The 21065-nt window shown below is 35.1% G+C and overlaps 1 protein-coding gene across 1 annotated transcript in view; it reads left to right on the top strand.

Moving 5' to 3' along the window:
• LOC148940438 (phenazine biosynthesis-like domain-containing protein) overlaps positions 1 to 21065 on the top strand; it is a 23817-nt gene extending 2752 nt beyond the window's left edge. The window contains exons 2-5 of the mRNA XM_089105185.1: positions 5575 to 5770; positions 6428 to 6650; positions 8085 to 8314; positions 20845 to 21065. Of these exons, the coding sequence (XP_088961311.1) occupies positions 5575 to 5770; positions 6428 to 6650; positions 8085 to 8314; positions 20845 to 20957 (762 nt within the window). The 3' untranslated portion in view covers positions 20958 to 21065. The remainder of the gene's footprint in view (positions 1 to 5574; positions 5771 to 6427; positions 6651 to 8084; positions 8315 to 20844) is intronic.

Below are 21065 nucleotides of genomic sequence, written 5' to 3'. Positions count from 1 at the left end.
TATTAATGCTTCAGGTAAAAGCCTTGAAGATATGTTACTGGAAAATAATATATGCTTAATTACACAAAAAGGGCTTCCAACCCGAAAAAATCCTATCACAGGAGTTTGCACCACTATAGACTTGACTTTCACTAGCCCAGATCTATTGGCATCAGCAACTGTGTCAACCTTAGTAAATACATCTTTGTTTAGTGACCATGCCCCAATTTTATTAAATGTTTGTGATGGTCGGTTTGAGATTTCTGATAAATTTGAGACAAACAAGATTACTAAGTTTCAAATCAAGAAGGCAGATTGGAGAAAGTTTAAGGAACTTCTTGAACAAAAAAACATTTTGGCTGTAGTAGAAAGGGAGCAAAATGTTGATGAGAAAGTGATGGTTTTCCAGGACAGCATAATTGAAGCAGCAACAAAATCTGTTCCTCTGAAGGCCAAATATAAGGGACAAAGGAATTCATGTATATGGTGGAACAAAGATTGTGATGCAGCTAAAAAGAAATATCTAAGAAGAAAAAATGAGTATGAACAAGCAACAACAATATACAACTACTATATCGAGGTGAAAAGAGCTTATGCAGCATTTAAGAGAACGATTTCACAAGACAAGAAAAGGAGCTGGGAAGAGTTTACTGATAATTTGGATTTCCGGAAACCAGTAAGTAAGGTGTATGCTTTCATCAAACCAATGCAAAGCAAACCCCCACCCAGAAAATCCAACCCCCCGGTAGTGTACAATAATCAATTACGAAGGACAGATCAAGAAAAGTCGAATTCAAGTTCTAATTATCTAAATAATACAATAGGAAATACTGATCCAAATGCTACAGAAGTGGCCAGAATGACAGCTAAAGTTAAAAAAACGGCAAATCAGGATTTGCAGAGCCCTTATAATCAGCCACTTACTAATGTTGAAATTGACAGTGTAATAAGAAATCTCCCTATTACCTCACCAGGGGAAGATATGATTTATCCACAGTTTGTTCAAGCTTTGCCAAAGCAGTGGATTATGGTGTTGCTTTCCATCATCAATTTGGCTTGGAATGATGGATATTTTCCAAGTGCATGGAAAAGTGGCCAAGCAATTATGATCCCAAAACCAGGAAAGGACAATTCAAAACTGGAAGACCAGCGGTTCATAACTTTGCTCCCAGTTTTAGGGAAAGTATATGAACGACTTGTTAAGAAAAGACTTAACTATGAAGTAGAAAAAAGGGGCGGTCTTAAAGATATACAATGCGGCTTCAGGAAAAACAAAAGTACCATAGAAAATTTGCTTTGCTTTAAACAGGATGCTTTATATGCTCTCCAGAATGGACTTGTAATGATTGCAGTTTTCCCTGACATCAAGGGAACATTTGATAACAGTGTATATGAACAAATATTGTCTGGAATAATTGAGGCTGGAATTAGAGGTAGAAGGTTGCTGCTATGTAAAAACTATCTTGAAGACTGAGTAGTTACAGTGAGAGTAAGAAATACAATGTCAACAGCCCTAGTAAGAGGAAGAAGGGGAGTACCTCAAGGGTCAGCCTTAGGACCTGATTTTTACAATATGGGAGAGTATAATATCCATATTGGAGAAGGAGATTCATACGCGGGAATTTTCGCTGATGATAACATTTTGTGGGTTACGGCATGGACATTGGAAGAGGGAATCAAAGCTATTTCAGAAGTATTAGTGCAAGTTGAAAACTGGACAACTGATATTGATCTCAAATTTTCAACACATAAAACAAAAGCCATGTTAATAACTCGGATGAAAACGAAAGTTACCCCAATAATTAGATTTTATGGCCAGCAGATTGAGTTTGTGAGTGAAACAAAGTTCCTTAATGTAAATATAGAGAAAAATTTGAATTGGAAACCACATATTGAAATGACCAAGGCTGCTTGCGTTAAAAGGCTTAATCTGATGAAGATGCTTACAACTGATAGCTGGGTGCAAAAACCAAGTTTTATGATGGAGTTTTATATAAAATATATTAGGTGTAAGATAGAATATGCTTCCGTGATTTATTCTTCAGGCAGTAACACAACCCTAGCAAGGTTGAATTCTGTACAGAATGCAGCTATACGCATTACCTTTGCAGCTAGAAAGACTACCCCTATTGTGTTTTTATTGTCAGAGTCAGGACTTGAAAGCCTTGAAACCAGGAGAAAGGTAAATGTCCTGAAATATGTAAAAAAATTGTGGAAAGCAGATAGTACAAACCCAGTTAGATCAAGAATATTTAAACCAGGAAAAATTGTTATAACAAATAAGTTTAAAAAGAGAAACCAAGAAAATATCTTTGAAATGTCTTGTCGTATCAGTGAACAGTTCGGAGTGACACTAAAAATGACAGATATGTTAAAAGTTCCAGAAATTGCATGACCTGCTCCTTGGGAGACAATTAAGCTACATTGCAATCTTTAGTTTAAAACGAATGGATACCATGATTCCAGGATAAACTTTAAATTAATGATGGCAGAGAAATACAGGGGATTCCTTGATATTTATACAGACGGATCTAAGAAAAGTAACCCAATTTCTGCAGTAGGGGCTGCCTTTGTCATTCCATTGATACAAGTGTCAAAGCCATTTAAACTGCATTCAGAGGCAACAATCTTCCAGGCTGAAGTAATAGCCATAAAGGAAGCAATTGTATTTGCCAAAGAAAATCTTAGCAACCAAAGAAACATTGTATTGTTGTCAGATTCAAAAAGTGTATTGGAGGCACTCGCCAATTTTGATCATAATGGGAAAATTTCAAGAGAAGTTGTATTGTGCTACACGGAAATAGTATCATTAATGTCAACAGCAAACATATGTCTTCAGTGGATCCCAGCCCATGTTCAGATTTTGGGGAATGAGAGTGCCGACACAGCTGCTAAAATGGCATGCGAAACAATAAATGTAATTACTAGTGGTTCAACTCCTAGATCTGCAATGCAAATAGATCAATTGATACAATCAGTAAGAACGTATGATTTTGAGGATAACAGAAATCAATCCGGAAATTGGTTTGTTACCCGAAAAGTAGCAAGAAAGTTTGAGAGGCATGTGTACCAAGGATTAAGTAGGAAAGAGGGAAGATTAACATTTCGTCTTGTCTTAGATCAGGCCATGCAGATACAAAATTATCCAGGGCAAATTCTTATGGAGAGTCAAGTAACTGTGAGTTTTGTGACAAAGAAGAAAGCCTGGTACATCTTCTTATAGATTGTTATAAGTACACTCTTCAAAGACAGAATGTCAAGGCCGTTTTTCACGAAAGAAGAAAATAGTTGCCTTTAAATATGATTTTGGGAGGATTATCAAATAACACTGATAATATAAAAGTCCTAAAGCTGGCTGTACAATTTATAAGTGCCATTGGGAGAGATGGGACGATGTGATGGGAAGAATAATTATGATTAATTAATGTGACAGAGCAGATTATTGATGATTGACTAACTAAAGTGGGATCCAGATTTATTGAAAGGAGACCCAAGTGACCGAGCAGTCAAGAGGGGTCTTTAATTCGTTCATCATCATCATCATCTTTTTTTAAACAATATGTTTTATGTTTTTGTAATTTCTTATGAATTTTAAAATGATTTTAGCATACCAGTGAAAAAGCTGCCATAGAAATTTTTGGTAGATTTTAAGTGAACAAAATGAAGTGTCTTGCCTTTATGGCCCTAACTTCAATTTTTCAGCTAACCCTAGGTCCGATAAGTGCCTCTTGCAGATTACCCCCCCCCCCCCCTCCAATTTTTCAATATTATTAGTGGTTTAAAAAAGTTTGAATCATTCTTACACCATGCTGAAAAATAATTAGAATTTTTTTTGAGTAGTCAGTTTAGAAAATTCTATATAAACTGTTACACGAAGTAAAAATGAAAGGTATGTAACGAGCGATAATGCTGATCATGAATAGGATTTATAAAATTACTCTACCTGGTTGTGCTGAACTGGAGTATTCCACTTTATTCTTTTTATTTTGTATCTTTCGGTAGACATGGGCTAATAGACACATACAAGGGCTATAAAGGCTAATTTCAAGGCTAAATTTATAAGGGGTAATTTCAAGTTAGTTCTTTCTCCATTACGGAAACCTTTGGTATATCCAAATATTCAATTGATGGTTTTCTTAGTTGTCGGCTCTTGGAAATGCAAAAAGGGATATGCCATCTTTTGATAAGCCCATCCGCATGTTCTTTATCCCTTTCGTATTTTCCATGTTTTTTTTTCCATGGTTTCAAAATTAGTCATCTGTGGTCAATAACGCTTTATAATTTCAAATGTTTGTATTTTTTTCTTGTTTTACATTTATTTCTTTCAATAAAACTGTGCTAGTTTTGAAACTTAAAACTCACCATTAATTGGAAACAGCTAAGGTTAAACTTAAATATGATTCGAATTCAAATCTGAAAATACTTTCTATATTCGAATATTCTTCCTTTTTTCATAGTGTAATAAGTGCTTCACATTTGTTTATTTTCGGTATTTCTTTAGACATTCTATTGCGTCATTTTACTAGGCCTATTAAGTTGTTCTTTCCATAAATGGTTGTTTTGTTTGATTTGTTGGAATTTTTTGTAACTTTATTTACTATTCTTTTATTTTCCTCGATATTGAATGAAATAAATATGCGAAAAAAAGTCGTTCTTTAATTTCACTTAGAGGGGGAGGGGGGTGTGAGAGTAATAAATAACTTTTACTTAATAGAAAATGTGTTCAAATTATCATTACATTATATAAGAACTAATTTGATCCTCAGCAATGTGAATTTTCTTAAGTTTTCCATTACAAATATCCAGCTTAACAAATTCAATCTATCAGATTGAATAGGGTCGTTGTAACCCCAGTTTTAGTATTTTAAGTTTCATTTTCAAAGAAAGGAACATTAAAAATATGCTCCAAGAGACAAATTAAATTTTGCCAAGTTGTATGCTAAGATGGAGTTTTACAAATAAAATGGCTTTCACAAGTAAACGATCCCTAAGTTGAATTTCTTTTAAAAAAGAGAGTAATGATTGTTGAAATTATTCAAAAGTATGAACATTCACAAACTAAAAAACAACAACAATAAAAGTCAGTAAATTAGATGAATTCGACAAAGAAATACTAAGAAATATGACAAAATGTTTAATATGTTTAAACATTTAATTATTTAATACAGGAATCTGTTACACACAATCTGTGTAACACAGGAATTTTCACAAAATTTTGCGAAAATGCCTTCACAGATAAAATAAACAGTGATCAAAAATGAATTCAGTGAAAATGTCTTCACAGAAAATGGATTCATGAGAAGGTATATGGGGTCTAAAAGGGAAACAAGTAATTTAAAGTTGCCTAAGCATTAATACTAGAAACAAAAGATGATGTAAAATTTGTATTATATCTTGCAGTTTTTAGAAAGGTGTAGTGATTATTGTTAATTTACGGCCCTTTCCATTGGGTAGCGACTCTTGATTGGGCTGTAGTAAGGAGGGAATAGTTTTTGCTCCTAGAAATTAATTAAAGGCTTCTGACGAAGCTGATGCAAAGGATCTCGCATCTGTCTTGTAGAGTGAGTAAATGCTCCTTAATGGTTTATATTTTAGCTTCTTTCTGACGATGAAATGCAACAAGTTGCTAAGGAGATGAATTTGTCTGAGACTGCATTTGTGAAACCCTTGGATCATTCGCTCGTAAACAAAGCAACACTCTTTGGTCTAAGATGGTTTACTCCGACGAATGAAGTTCCATTGTGTGGACATGCAACCCTTGCTTCGTCTCACGCTCTTTTTGCAGAATGTGGTAAGTAATTATTCATATAATCAGCCAAAATAATATGCTTTCATAATTTGTTTTTTCATAATAAGTCTACCTTATACATTGTTACCAGGCATGAGTTGCTAATTCCATATATATGATTTTAGTTAGCTGTCATAAACTCCAAACTAACTTTCAACCAATTATTATTTTTTTTTTTTTTACATTTCATTTAAATTATCGTTTATTGGGTGTTTGCTTTACGTTTTTTTCAAGTCAGCATTGTTGAACCTTTATATTTTATTAAATTGAAATTTTTATGATATTTAGAATCTTTGTTTATTTGCTACTATTTCATTCTTCTGCATTTTTTTCTATAGATGCAGATGTCTTACAGAATATTCTGGAGAAAGTTTTTCACTATTCAGAGTCATTATATTTTGTATTCTTTATTAGTTTTTTCTTAATTCAGGGGCTTCCACAAAAATTTGAGGGATAGGTCAGGGAACGCCAAATAAAAACATGATTTTTTTCTTTGAATTTCAATTAAACTTAGAATAATTGTATCAAAACGGCTAACTCGAATACCTAACCACCTTCCTTCCAATTAAGAGTTTGAATAAGTACCTGGGGAAGTTTTCAGAATCTCTTTAAGTGCCAAATCTAACTGTGTTTATTTTTAGTGGGATTTATCCTTTTCAGGTAACAAACACAGTCCAATTGTGTTTGAGACTATGAGCGGAAAGTTAATGGCCAAAAAAGACGGTGCCTCAATAATTCTCGACTTTCCATTGAATAAACCTGAGAAGATTGAGCCAAGTTTGGTAAAATATATCCTTGAAGTGATCCCTTTCCAGATCAAAGATGTACTTTACTCCCCAACGACAAAAAAACTTCTTATCAGAATCCTTGATAGCTATAAAAGGTAATCTACTGCTTCTTCTTTATACAAAGGGCTAATAGAGTTAGGCAATTAAATAGAAATTATTTAAGTAGAGGAAAAGGGTCCTTTGGACCCGGCACGCCCAAAAATATTCAAACTTTTTAAATTTTTGTTATATTTTTCACATAATTTTCTTGCTTATAATTTTTTTTTATAGCCCAAAACGTGGAAACCATTGAATATGCTGGTAATTTAATTTTTGTGAAAATATACAATACATAATTTGTATTGATATAGACATAGAAAGAAAAACAAAACACTTATACAACTTGTTCGTCTAAAAAATTAATCCAAACTGTTAAAAATTAGTGCCTGACATACCACTCATCAACCATTTGTCAATGTTTTTTCCCTATAATTTGTTTAGTGAACTTCCTTAACGTTCAACAGAGACAAAATGCTTGCTTTGACTTTAAAGCTTTAGCTAAAAAATATAAAAATGCAGAACACAGGGATGTAGTCTAGAATTTATTTGGAAAATGGTCTAACTTTAAAAAGGTCTTTTAAAAGCCATTATGTAATGAAAAACTATTGATTTATTTTGGGTTTGGGTATTGTTGAGTCAATTAAACCCCCCCCCCCCCCTAATCGCTGTGTGACTACTGGTATAACTCGCAGTATTTTAATGGGCTTAGCTTTGTAATTTATAGCTTTGAAGTTACCTGATCGACTAATAAAGTTGTAACCATGAGGAGTACCAATGTTGCTGAGGGCACAATGTGCCCTCAAAGTTCCCAATGTGCCCAAGACACCAGTTAATGGTGTTAATAAAATTCTTCTTTGAATTTTGAAAGTTTTGTTTTGGCAAGACATTCTTAAATAAAACAATTCTTCTATTTTGTAATGCAATAAAAATAATTTGTACTCTTTGGAAAGAGTGATACTTCTGAATGCTGGGAAATTTAGGGGGAAGGGAGGTGGCTGTGGTTGCAATACCATTTAGCAAATACTAAGATTTGTCCCTAATTTTGATTACCAGACAACATTTTGATAGACAACATTTTTTTTATTTTTGATAGACAACATTACTAATTTTGACTGATTTTGACTGATTTTGACTAATTATGAATAATTTTGACTGATTTTGACTAATTTTGATAGACAACATTACTTTAGCTGTACCTATAAGCCGTTAGGTCATTAAGGTAACTGTAGTTAATAAGGTGGGCGTCTAAATAAATAAAAAACTGGCAAAAAATATATCACAACATGATGTGTATGGCATAAAAAATGGCCTATTTATGCCCCTACCCCATAAGCTATGTCCAATTTTTAAGATAAATAGAATTAAATAGAATGTGGAAAACCCAACATTAGAGCATTTCTTTTCCAAAGAAAATAAATTAATTGTAATTAATACAAAAACGAAAGCAAAAATATAAAGAATTTCTTTCACACAAACTTTTTCTACTTAAGAACTGACTTGGAAGGAATGACACTCTTGAATGGCGACAAACTTCTGCAGTGTAAATCGGAGCTCACTGTTAAAGGCGTTATTGTGACGTTGAAAGGCGCAGAGGACTTTGACTTTTACTCCCGATACTTTGCACCATGGGTTGGAATACCTGAAGACCCCGTTACTGGTTCGGCTCATACAGTGCTTGGTCCGTATTGGAACGAAGAATGTGGCAAGAAAGTTTTAAAAGGTACTTATTTTAGAAAGTAAAACTTTTAAGTGCTTGAAAAGTATTTTTGAGGTATAGATAGATATATTTAGACTCCTTCTTCACAACTAATATTACTGAAAAAGCATTGCAGAACCAAGCCCCCTAAGGCCAACAGAGTTGCGCACACTCTTGCTCTCCTCTGATTTATTCAAAGCTTCACACTCTACCCACCTTCCATGAAGTTCCTATATGCCTTCACAAGGCCAGAACAAAATTTGCACTTTACTGCAAAAATACAAATGAATGTGCATTGTCAGTTTAATATACATATGGTGATATTCAGTAATTAGACCGTTAAAATTATTTGATTTAATAAACTGGTAAAAATAAAAATATTTATATTTTATTCAGCAAAGTGTAAATTTTGCTCTGGCATTCGGATGGCATAGGGATTTTGCGCCCAGCTCATGTTAATTTCTGCTGGTTTTGATTTTGACTCAGTTATTTATTGTAATTTCTGTTTGTTTTGGGTTTCATTTATTTATCGATGTGGATTTGTGATAGTTTCACGCTTGGTAGATTATTTGATTTTATTTTTGCTCTTTTTTTGTTTAATGGAGTTCTTTACTTTTCTTTGAAAAACTTATTTTGTAGAAAAAGTTTTTTTAATTAATTTCTGTTCGCTTTATAGGCTTCGCTTTCCATAGTCTTTTCAGGGAAAAAGAAAATAATACTTTAAATCTTTTCGGTTTTTAACCCTCTAAAATATAATAAATAGAAAATATTTTAGGCCTAAAATATTGATTGGATGTGTTTGGAGAAAACATGGGCGTGAGAGTGGGGTTAGTTGCCTTCCAATCACTTTCGACTATTAAAAAGGGCACTAGCCCTTTGAATTTCCAATCGAAAGAGCCTGTTTTGAAGTTTCTTTGACAACGCCTTCTATAAAAACCTTATATGCCCCCAGGGCATAACTTAAAACCCTTGCCTTGAGGGTTTTGGGGTGTGTCCTCCTCAAAAATACATTTTCTACCGGAAAATGAATTACGCTGAATAAAATGGCTATCTAAAATATTGATTAGGTGTGTTTGGAGAAAAGATGGGCGTGAGAGGGGGGTTAGTTGTCTTCAAATCACTTTCGACTATTAAAAAGGGCACTAGCCCTTTGAATTTCCAATCGAATGAGCCCTTTTTCAAGTTTCTACGACAAAGATTTCAATAAAAACCTTATATAACCCCATGGCATAACTTATAACCCTTGAACTGAAGAGTGTGGGGGAAGTGACCAGCTCAAAGATATTATGTTCTGAATTGTAAACTGCGTGGAACAAAATAGCTAGCTCAAAATTTGATTGGATTTGTTTGGGGAAATGGTGGGCATGGTAGGAGTGTTAGTTTCTTTTCAAACAGTCTTGACAATTAAAAAAGGCATTACCCATTTCAATTTCCTATCAAATGAGCACTTTTTGAAGTTTCTACGACAAAGCGTTATATAAAAACCTTATATGCCCCCTGAGCATAATTTACAACCCTTGCCCTGAGGGAGGTGGGGGGGGGGTTGCCATCCTCAAAGACCTTATTTCTAGAACTTAAAACTATGTTGAATAAAATGGCTATATCAAAGTTCTGATTACATGTGTTTGGGGAAAAGGTGGGCGTGAGAGGGGGGTTAGTTGCCCTCTAATCACTTTCAACTATTAAAAAGGTTACTAGCCCTTTGAATTTCCGATCGAATGAGCCTTTTTTAAAGTTTCTATGACAACGCCTTCTATAAAAAATCTTATATGCCCCAGGGCATAACTTACAACCCTTGCCCAAAGGGAGACTAAGGGGGATTTAAAAGGGCACTAGTCCTTTGAATTCCCAATGAAATGAGCCTTGTTTAAATTTTTTAGGACAACGCCGTCTATAAAAAACCTTTTTAACCTCCAGGGTCAAGTTTACAGCACTAGCTCTAAGGGCTTGCGTGAACAGAGACCTTCAGTGAAAACTTAACTTATACTTTGATATCAGCTATGCTGAACAAAGTTGCTGTCTCACAGTTTTGATTGTATGTGTTTCGGAAAATGGTGGGCGTGGAAGGGGTGTCAACTTCCAATCACTTTCGACTATTAAAAAGGGCACAAGCTACTCCAATTTCCAATTGAATGAGCGCTTTGCGAAGTTTCTACGACAACTTCTTCGATACGAAGTGCCCTGTTCTAAAGGAAAAAAACTAATAAATAATACAATGTGCCAACATCGTTCTTATATACCCTCAGGGCATAACTTAAAACCCTTGCCCTGAGGACGGTGGGGAGTGTCCTCTTTTTTACTTAGTCCCCGTTTCTTGTATCATTCTCGAGTGTCCCCGTTCTTTACTTGGGCAGCGCGATCGCATTTACTTTGATTTATGCAACAACTTTCTGTACAAACCTTATATGCCCCCAGGGCATAATTTACAAACCGTGCAGTAAAAGCCCGTAGGGGGTTATCTTCCTAAAAAAATACCCAATTTAAAGAACGTCCAACTACGTTGAACAAAATGGCCATCTAAAAATTTTGATTGGCTGTGTTTTGGAAAATGGTGGGCGTGAGAGCGGCATTAGTCGCATATCTAATCACTTTCAATTATTAAAAAAGGCACTAGCCCTTTCAATTTCCAATTGAATGAGCCCTTTTAAAGTTTCTACGACAGCGCTTCCTATAAAAACTTTATATGCCCCTGGGCATAACTTACAACCCATGCTCTGAGGGGGTTATCATCCTAAAAGACCTAATTTCCAGAACTTTCAACAACGTTGAACAAAATGGATATATCAAAATTTTAAGTCGATGTGTTGGGAAAATGGTGGGCGTGAGAGGGGCGTTAGTCGCTATCCAATTACTTTCAACTGTTAAAAAAGGCACTAGCCCTTTCAATTTCCAATTGAATGAGCCTTTTTGAAGTTTCTACGACAACGGTTTCAATAAATACTTTATATGCCCCCAGGGCATAACTTACAACCCTTGCCCTGAGGGCTGGGGGGGAAGGGGCTGTCATCCTTAAAGACCTAATTTCCAAAACTTTCAACTACATTGAATAAAATGGCTATCTAAAAACTTTTATTGGATGTGTTTGGGGAAAAGATGGGCGTGAGAGGGGGGTTAGTTGCCCTCAAATCAGTTTCGACTATCAAAAAGGGTACTGGCTCTTTGAATTTCAAATCGAATGAGCCCTTTTTCAAGTTTCTACGACAAAACATTATATGCCCCCAGGGCATAACTTATAATCCTTGCCCCGAGGGTTGTGGTGGAGTGTCCTCCTCAAAAATATGTTTTCTATCTGGAAATCAATTACGCTGAACAAAATGGCTATCTCTAAAATTTTATTGGATGTGTTTGGGGGAATGATGGTTGTGGGTGGGGGAGCTAGCTGCCTTCCAATCCCTTTTGACTCTTAAAAAGGGCACTAGTCCTTTCAATTTTCAGTCGAGTGAGCTTTTTTTTGAAGTTTCTATGACAACACCTTTCTTTAAAAACCTTATATGCCCCCGGGGCATAACTTAAAACCCTTGCCCTGAGGGCTCTTGGGGAGTGTCTTCCTCAAAAACATATTTTCTATCTGGAAATTAATTAAGCTGAACAAAATGGCTATCTCAAAATTTTGATTGGATGCGTTTGGGGAAATGATGGGCGTGGGGGGGGGGCTAGTTGCCCTCCAATCACTTTCGACTATTAAAAAGGGCTCTAGCTCTTTGAATCTGCAATCGAATGAGCATTTTTTGAAGTTTCTACGACAACTCCTTCTATAAAAAACTTTATATGCCCCCAGGGCATAACTTAAAACCCGTGCCCTGGGGGTTGTGGGGGAGTGTCCTCCTCAAAAACCTATTGTCTATCTGGAAATCAACGACGCTGAACAAAATGGCTATCTCAAAATTTTGATTGGATGTGTTTGGGGGAATGATGGGCGTGGGGGCGGGGCTAGTTGCCCTCCAATCCCTTTCGACTATTAAAAAGAGCACTCGCCACTCCAATTTCCAGTCAAATGAGCCCTTTTCGAAGTTTCTACGACAACTCTTTCGATACGAAGTGCCCGGGTATGGAGAACCAAAAAAAAAACACATTGTGCCCACATCGTTTTTTACTTAGGCAGCGCTAGCGAGCTCCCTATGATATAGTTCCTTTTTCATTTAAATGCTTTCTTTTGATCTCTTCCCGCTCCATTTGATACGATTTTGGTATTTTGCTATGGGACACATGGTGAATACAGACTTGTTGAAGCCAACTTGGCAAAATATAATCCAAGCGTTAGCCGAACTTCAACAAAACATACTGCAGGTGTAAAGGCTGCATTTGAGGAATTGAAAAATTCGCCCGATTTTTATAAATCCCTTTCCAAGGCATATAATGCATTAGCAATTAAGGCTGCTTCGTTGATGGATAAAGTCACTTCTACGGAACTTGACCTGGAAAAAACTAAGCGAGAATTAATGCAAAATATAACTGAGAAGGTTAATGAAAGGTTTTCGGATGCTGATTCATTCCACCAGTCATCCCACGACACTATTTGTCAAATATATTACGCGATTATTCTTGATTATCAACCAAAATTCGAAAAAATTGAACAGTTGCTGAAAACTCTTCGCAACCAAATTACAAATCAAGAAGAGAAAATCATGAAAATTGAAATGAAACTAGATTCATTTGACCAAGAAGTGCTGCTTGATTCGCTAATTTTGCATGGTGTTAAGCAGCAGTCCGGATCTGACCTCCAATCAACAATCCTGCAAGTTTTCGTAACCAAAATGAACCTGACTGAAATAAATGTTGCCCAAATTAGGAATATCTACAGATTCAAAATATCTCCTGCTTTAACCGATGCCTCCCTAAGCGACAAAGTTCCTCCTGTTTTAGTTAAATTTGTGAATAGTGATATAGCGAAGAAAGTATTTAAAGCAAAAGCCAGATTAGCTTCAAGTGGAATTTTCCTATCGGAAGCATTAACAAAGAGGCGACGTGAGATCCTATATGCCGCAAAGGACAAATTTGACCATAGAAATGTTTGGATTGATCGTGGACAAATTTTGACAAGGCCTAACGGTGAAAATGTCACAAGGAAAATTCATGACTGTGTTTAAAAATAAGTTTTCTTTTTTTTTCTTTAGATACTTATTATATACTTATTATTTAGATTTATACTTATTGGTATGATCGTTGTGATTTTATTTGTTTATTTATTTTTATTTTTTGTTGTTATTTATAGCCTCTTAGTTATTTTTTATTTGTTTTATTTTGTGTGTGTTGCGGTGCAGGTTTGATACTTAGTCTCCTTAATTCTTATGAATTTTTCTAACTCAAGCTCTGGGGATTTTTCTCCCTTGATGGGCGTTTACTTCAATTGTAAAGAAACCCATTAGATGTTTTGAGTATTGTTAATAATTCTATTGGTCAAATTAAAGTAAATTCCCTAACTATTTCCCATTCAACTACTAACATGTAGTTTTCTGATTTAAAGTGGGCTACAGGACGAGATAATCATTTTCGGTGCTTCAGCTTAATGCTCAGGGTCTATGTTCATCGATTGATCAGTTGAGGCAGATAGTTTTTGATGGGCGACCCAATGTTATCGGATTATGTGGGACTTTCCTTAACTCCAGCAATGAAATGCTTTTAGATATACCCGGTTACAAAATAGAGCGACTAAATCGCAGAAGGAGGGCAAAGGGTGGTCTAGTAATGTATATTTCTGATATTTTTCCTTATTCTGTTCGAAGCGATCTGTCAAGGAATGACGAAGGGTTTTTGAATCCCAGTTTATTGAAATTAAATTAGAAAATAAGGTTTCGATAATAGGTAATGTTTATAGATCTTCCAGTGGATCCGTCCCTTCTTATCTTCAGGTCCTTGCTGAGGTCTTGGATTTAATAGGCAGACGTCCATGTGATCCTGTAATAATGGGAGACTTTAATTTGAATCTAACTGACAAGGTTTCTTCTACTAAGGTAAAGTTTCTATCAGATATGCTGACTGCTGGGGTTCTACCAACAACCTGTATTCAGACACGTGTAACTGATATGTCAGCGTCTTTAATTGATAACATTTTTTCGTCTCTTGATTTGGTTCGGAAACCTGTTGTGGTTAGTGATATTTCAGACTATTTTTCTGTATTTTCCAGTTTTATCCTTGAAAAAACGTTGAGTAGGGACACTCCAGCATCTGCTTCATCTTCTTTTAGGTTAGGTTTGAATGAATTGATCCGCTTTAGATCCCATTTAGCTGAGAAGACATGGAATATTTTTGGTGAGGATAATGATGTTTGTTCAAGTTTGATTCCTTTTATGAGTCAGTGAAGGAGTCTATTTTTGACCTATGTGCTCTGTCCCCCTCTACTTCAAGGTCAAAAAGATCTATTCCTCTTAACCCATGGATGGCCCCTGGTCTTCTAAAGAGTTGGAGAAGAAAAAATAATCTTTGGAAAGCTTTTAAGTCAGCAAAGCCATCTTTGAATGCTGCACGTCTTCAGCAATTCAAACTCTACAGGAATGTTTTCAATTCTTTATGCCGGAAGGCTAAATTCCTTTATTATTCCAAAAAGTTCTTGGATTGTGGGAAAGATATTCGAAAAACTTGGCAAGTGATCAATTCCGTCCTCAAACGTTCTTCTCCGGCTCCTTCTATCCCTCCAAGTCTTGTAGTTGGTGATGTGGTTGTTGAGGGTATTCCATCAGTTCAAGAAGCATTTACATCATATTTTGCAAATATTGGGAAAACCACTGCTTCTTCAATCAGGTCTTCACAGTCACAACCAGATTACAAATCTTATCTTGGTCTAGCTTGTCTCAAATCGATGGTGGTATATCCTGCTTCTGATGTTGAAGTAGCCAGGATTGTAAATAGCTTGAAGGGTTCTTCGTCGTCTGGCCCTGACTGTATTCTAACTATGGTAGTTAAGTTCATTCTTCCTTGAACTATTTCTCCATTGACAAAGCTTATAAATCTTTCTATTGATTAATTAAAAAAAAATTTCTGTAGAAGAAGATTTTCAGAGAAAAGTAAAGGCCATTTTAAACTTAAGCTCAGGAGATACAAATACCTAATAGCAACATTTCATTTGCTATTAGAAGAATAAAATGATAAATTTAGCACCTGTAAATTCAGCATTATTTCATTTTTAATTAGAAGAATATTCAAGGCAGTATTACAAGATTCAAGAACAGTTAGTGAACTTCCTAAGTGAATGGACCGGTAACCTGCTTTAACCTGCAATTTCAAAGAAACTTGTACCACCTTTACTCAACGCAGTATTAAAAAATTCAAGAACAGTTAGTGAACTTTTTAAGTCAATGGACCGGTAACTTGCTTTGACCCGGAAGTGATATTTTTGTTTAGTATAAAAGCAGTTTGTTTTAATTTTGATAAGTTAGTAACTCTACTGATGATGATGACCGACTGTGTCATGGAAATATTTAGAATCTTTGTTTTTGTATTTTCGTTTCACTGTCTAATAAAAGGACCTATTCCTATTTGGAATTCTTATTGTTTTCGTCATAGAAAAGGCAGTGTGGTCATTAAGAATAATAGTAAGGTCGTATATATTGGGATGACAGACCAACTTCAGAATCAGCAACATTTCATTTGCTATTAGAAGAATAAAATGATAAATTTAGCACCTGTAAATTCAGCATTATTTCATTTTTAATTAGAAGAATGTTCAACGCAGTATTACAAGATTCAAGAACAGCTAGTGAAATTCCTAAGTGAATGGACCGGTAACCAGCTTTGACCTGAAATTTCGAAGAAACTTGTACCACCTTTACTCAACGCAGTATTAAAAAATTCAAGAACAGTTAGTGAACTTTTTAAGTCAATGGACCGGTAACTTGCTTTGACCTGGAAGTGATACTTTTGTTTAGTATAAAAGCAGTTTGTTTTAATTTTGATAAGTTAGTAACTCTACTGATGATGATGACCGACTGTGTCATCGAAATATTTAGACCGCTTGCATAACTTGTGGACAGCGATTGACAACAATGAATGGAGTGAAAAAAATACCTCCAATAAGGGGTTTTAGACCATTTCACTTGCTGACACAAAGAGATCACGACTGTTTGGAATTGACCTTAATAGGATTTGTGTGCCAAAGTAATTTTGCATCTATCACAGAGCATGCATTTTAACCTTATAATTGGAGAATTATAATAGATTTCCTATGTGTTCTTCCCATACAAAGCCCCTTCCCATGAGTTATAAACCCCCTTAATAAGTTATGCCCCAGGGCATAACTTACAACGCCTACTCCTGGGCCCTGGTGGGCTGTGTCGACACCGGAGTTTTTTGTTATCAGAACTTTGAACTATTCTAACAAAATGTCTATCTCAAAATCTTAATCTGATGCATTTAGGGCGTGGAGGAGGGTGAGGGGCTAGTTGCCCTTCAATCTCTTTTGACTCTTAAAAAGTGAACAAGAAATTTCAATTTTCAATCAAATGAGCCCTCTCTAAAGTTTATACTAGCATCCCTTCCATAAGAAATAATACGAAGGATTCGGGGAATCCTTCATGAAAATAAAAATTAAGTGAAAAAAAAAATCTTGAACTGATGGATCTTTCAACAATTAATATCATTATATATCTAATATTGAATTTGATTTTTTATTTCTTTCCAAGACTGTTCAAGACTCATATAGTTTTCAGCAACGCGCCAATGAAGCAGTAGGTCTTTAGGCTTCAGCAGTGAGGCGATATCCAAACTCTTGTTTTTAGTTATTTTTATTCGATTCAAGCTTGATTTGCATATTCAATTTAAGTTTGACTCGTTTTAAGATTTATCTATTCATTTACATTAATATATATTGTATGTTTGTTCGCATTGATTGTTTATTTAATTTCTGTTCGTTTTAAGTTTCATTTATACTTTAATAGCAAACTATTTTTATTCGTTTTAAGCTTGATTTTCATATTCAATCTAAGCATTACTCGCTTTACACATTTTGCATGCAGACCCGCTTTTCTTTAACCCCCCCCCCCCCCCCAATGTGCAAATATATTGCCCATAGCCCAAATTTGTTTGTAATTTATATTTCCCATACATTCTGTCACTTGTCTTTGTCCTTGTCTCGCGCTAAGCTGAAAGAAACTAACGAAGAAATCGGTTTGTTCTCGAATTTTACACAGCGTAAACTCGATTGAGTACTTTTAAGAAGTTTGTCAGTACTTTTAAAAAAGTTTCTTGTTCTTCTAATTAAAAGAACATAATGTTTCAGGAGTCGTTCTTAAAGAATTGGTACAGAATTTAAACTGTAGCTTCAAGAGCGATGTATTTTGGAGGAGTAACCCCCTCATATACGTAATAATTTCTTTTCGTTTTAAGTTTTAATGTTGTCCCTTACTTTCAGTTGAGAAATCTTGTTTTTTGTTTATTTAATTTCTGATCATTTTCTAAATAATTTCAGGATATATGGCCATTCCTGCACGGGAAAATCCTTCCTCCCCGAGGAGTTATTCTCTAGACGATTCAATCCTGGTGAAAATTTACCCCGAGCAATTCCCCTTAACATTTCCACGCGTAAAATTGAGTTGGCAATGAAAAACAAAACATAAGATTTTCGTATAGGAATTCTGGCAAATTCCCCCAGTGTAAAATTTCCCCTGAAAAATTCATCCCCTGGAAACTTCCCTCTCCATGGAAAATTATCAACGTGGAAAATTTCACCAGCAGAAAATCCCCTCCCCCCCCGAAAAAATGTATATATGTTTTTAGTACTTTTGAAAAAAGCTTCTTATTGTTCCAATTAAACGACCCTTATGTTCCAGGAGCCGTTGTCAAAGAATTGGGAAACAATTCAATCTTCAGCATAAAGAGCGAGGTGTTCAGGAGGAGGCAACCCCCTTCATATAAGTAATAATTTCTGTTCGTTTTAAGTTTTAATGTTGCTCTTTACTTTCAGTTGAAAAAACTTGTTTTTCTATTTAATTTCTGATCGTTTTTAAATAATCCTAGGAAATCTGGCCCCACCTTCATGGAGAAATACCCTCCCTAAGGATAGATCCTCTATACAGTTAAATCTCAGTGAAAATTTGATCGGGAAAATCATCCTTGACAGTTCCACGTGTACAATTGACACGGAAAAGAGAAAGGATCAAATATACAAAGAATTTTCCACAAGATTTATCACAAATTTCCCCACTATATAATTTTATTTGACGAATTCATCCCTTGGAAAATTCCCTTCTTATTGAAAGTTCCCCGTGAAAAAAAAAACCTGCATAAAAATCGTCTTCCCACCCTAAAATGTATGAATACTTCCCAAGAACAAAAACTATGCGTAAACAATAGGAAATTTTTATAACTTAGACCTTTCCGCTGGGGCTGTGGGGGGAGGAGTGTCATGTTATATCCAAGGCATAGTTAATGGGTCTTTCAATTATGATGAACAAAATGGCTATCTCAAAATTTTAATCGGACGATGTTGGAGAAGAGAGGGGCGGGGGAGGGGGCCTAGTTGCGCTCCAATATTTTTGGTCACTTAAAAAGGGCACCAAAACTTTTAATTTCCGTTCAAATGAGCCCTCTCACGATATTTTAGGACCAATGGGTCGATACTATCATCCCTGAGAAAAAACAAATTAAAAAAAAATGAACACGCATCCGTGATCTTTCTTCTGGCATGCAAAAATCCACATTTTGCAGATAGAAGCTTGAAACCTCTACAGTAGGGTTCTCTGATACGATGAATCTGTAAGTGTGATTTTCATTCAGATTCTATGACTGTTAGGGGGTGTTTCCCCCTTTTTTCGGAAATAAGACAAATATTCTCAATCTCGTAACTTTTGATGGGTAAGACTAAATTTAATGAAACTTATATATTTAAAATCAGCATAAAAATACAATTCTTTTGATATTCAAAATTCTGTTTTTTTTTTGTTTCGGTTACTATTGAGCCGGGTTGCTCCTTACTTACAGTTCGTTACCACGAACTGTTTGATTCGATAAAATTGTGTAATTGTATTTCGTGGCTCATTTGAAATAAAATTCAAATTTATAGTGCCCTATTTAAGTGAACAAAATATTGAGGGCTGCTAGCCCCCCTCCCACGCCCACGTTTTCCCCAAAATTAACTTATCAAAATTTGAGATAGCTATTTGATTCAGCGTAGATGATAGGTCCAATAGCTATGCCATTGAGGATGACGTGACCCTCCAAAGTCAATAGGCAAAGGGCTGTAAGTTACGTAATGTACTCACTTTTCCCATTTAGGATTTGTTATTGGGAAATATACGGAATTTTCTACAGGAGGGTGGGTTTTCTACGGGGGGTATTTTCTGTGGAGAGCATTGTTTCCAGGAGGATTTTTTAGGGGAAATTTGACCTGTGATGGAGGGGGGAGAAGGATGGTAATTTGAAGGCATGATTGGAAAAACACTCAGAAATTAAATACAAAAAATAAGTTTTTTCAACAGAAAGTGAGGAGCAACACTAAAATTTTAAATGAATAGAAATTTTTGAAAACTCTTGTTTTTTTAATTTAATTCTTTTTTTTAAAGCTTCATTTAACTATGTTGTCTTAATCAGATCATAAGGTAACCTAAAGGAAGATTATACCCAAAACAAATCAAAGGAAAAAGCTCAAAAATAAAGATTTTTGGCTGCTTTCAATATAATGAATCTCTTGTCGAATAAATGTCCAGTATTTATGGATTGGTCAAATTGGCTCCTAGATTATTTTTCGTTTCAGTCGTCCAAAAAAAGTTCTCACTTTTTAATAATAGTTCTATTTTGAAGTTAAGTGATTGTGTGAAGTTAAGAATCAGTAAAAATAATTCAGCTCTAAGTAATAAAAATAAGCTAAACGTTTGCCAGGCTAGATTAGCTTCGGTATAAAGCACAGTGCATAAAAAATGAATGAAATTTTTTTTTTTATAATAGATAATGCTAAAAAAGATATCCCGCTGTCTCTCGAAACGAATTTTTGGCCAAAATTGACTATTTTACATGCAGAATTCGATGTATGTAGCATTTAATAAGGGCTGTTCTTTTAAATATTTTTTTTTTAGGACCCTTGGCACCCTTTTATTTTTTTTTTCCCAAATTTGGGATTCTTAATCATATCACAGAATAAGAAAGTAGCTTATAGTCTTGCGGGGGATAAATGAAGATATGTTTTCTTTTATTGTTTTCAGAGTCATTCCTAGGGTTAATGGTGCCTGGGGAAAAATTAATTACAGTCTAAATTAATTAATTACAAATTAAAACATTAATTACAGATTAAAAAATTAATTAAAAATAATCGAAACCCACCCGACTCAAATATAAGCAAAAAAAGTAGAATCAAATGAAAAATTCGATCAAAGTGGGCAATCCCCCAGTCGTGCCCCTCCCCCCAGCTGTGGCACCAGGGGTGGATGACCCTATTGACCACCCACCCCCCTAGGAACAGCTGTCTATTATTAAATGATTAAGTTAGCCTATCTATCTATGTAACGATCAGAAAGTTTTGCTTATCTTTTTAGTTATGTTCATAATATGTAAAGTAATTTTCTTTTTATTTTTTGAGAAACCTGTAGTAAGTTAGATTGTATGATATTAAATCAACACCTTTTTTCTAGCTCGTCAGTGTTCACCCAGGGGTGGAGAGCTCACTGTTATAGTTCGGGATGACGGACGAGTTGACTTATATGGCAATGCTGCTACAGTACTCCGTGGTGAACTCGAAATATAACTTTAATCTTTGAAGGTTCGACGTACTAACATTCCTAACTACTTTGAAGTCTTATATTAACATTAAAATAATGCAATAAGATAATCCATGTTTTGCATTTATCTCCTT

This window comes from Artemia sp. Qi Xiang Cuo, chromosome 19, assembly GCF_049724085.1.
Source record: "Artemia sp. Qi Xiang Cuo chromosome 19, ASM4972408v1, whole genome shotgun sequence".
Lineage (NCBI taxonomy): Eukaryota > Metazoa > Arthropoda > Branchiopoda > Anostraca > Artemiidae > Artemia > Artemia sp. Qi Xiang Cuo.
The sequence above is the reverse complement of the archived record's forward strand: the minus strand, read 5'-3'. Positions and strand labels throughout refer to the sequence as shown.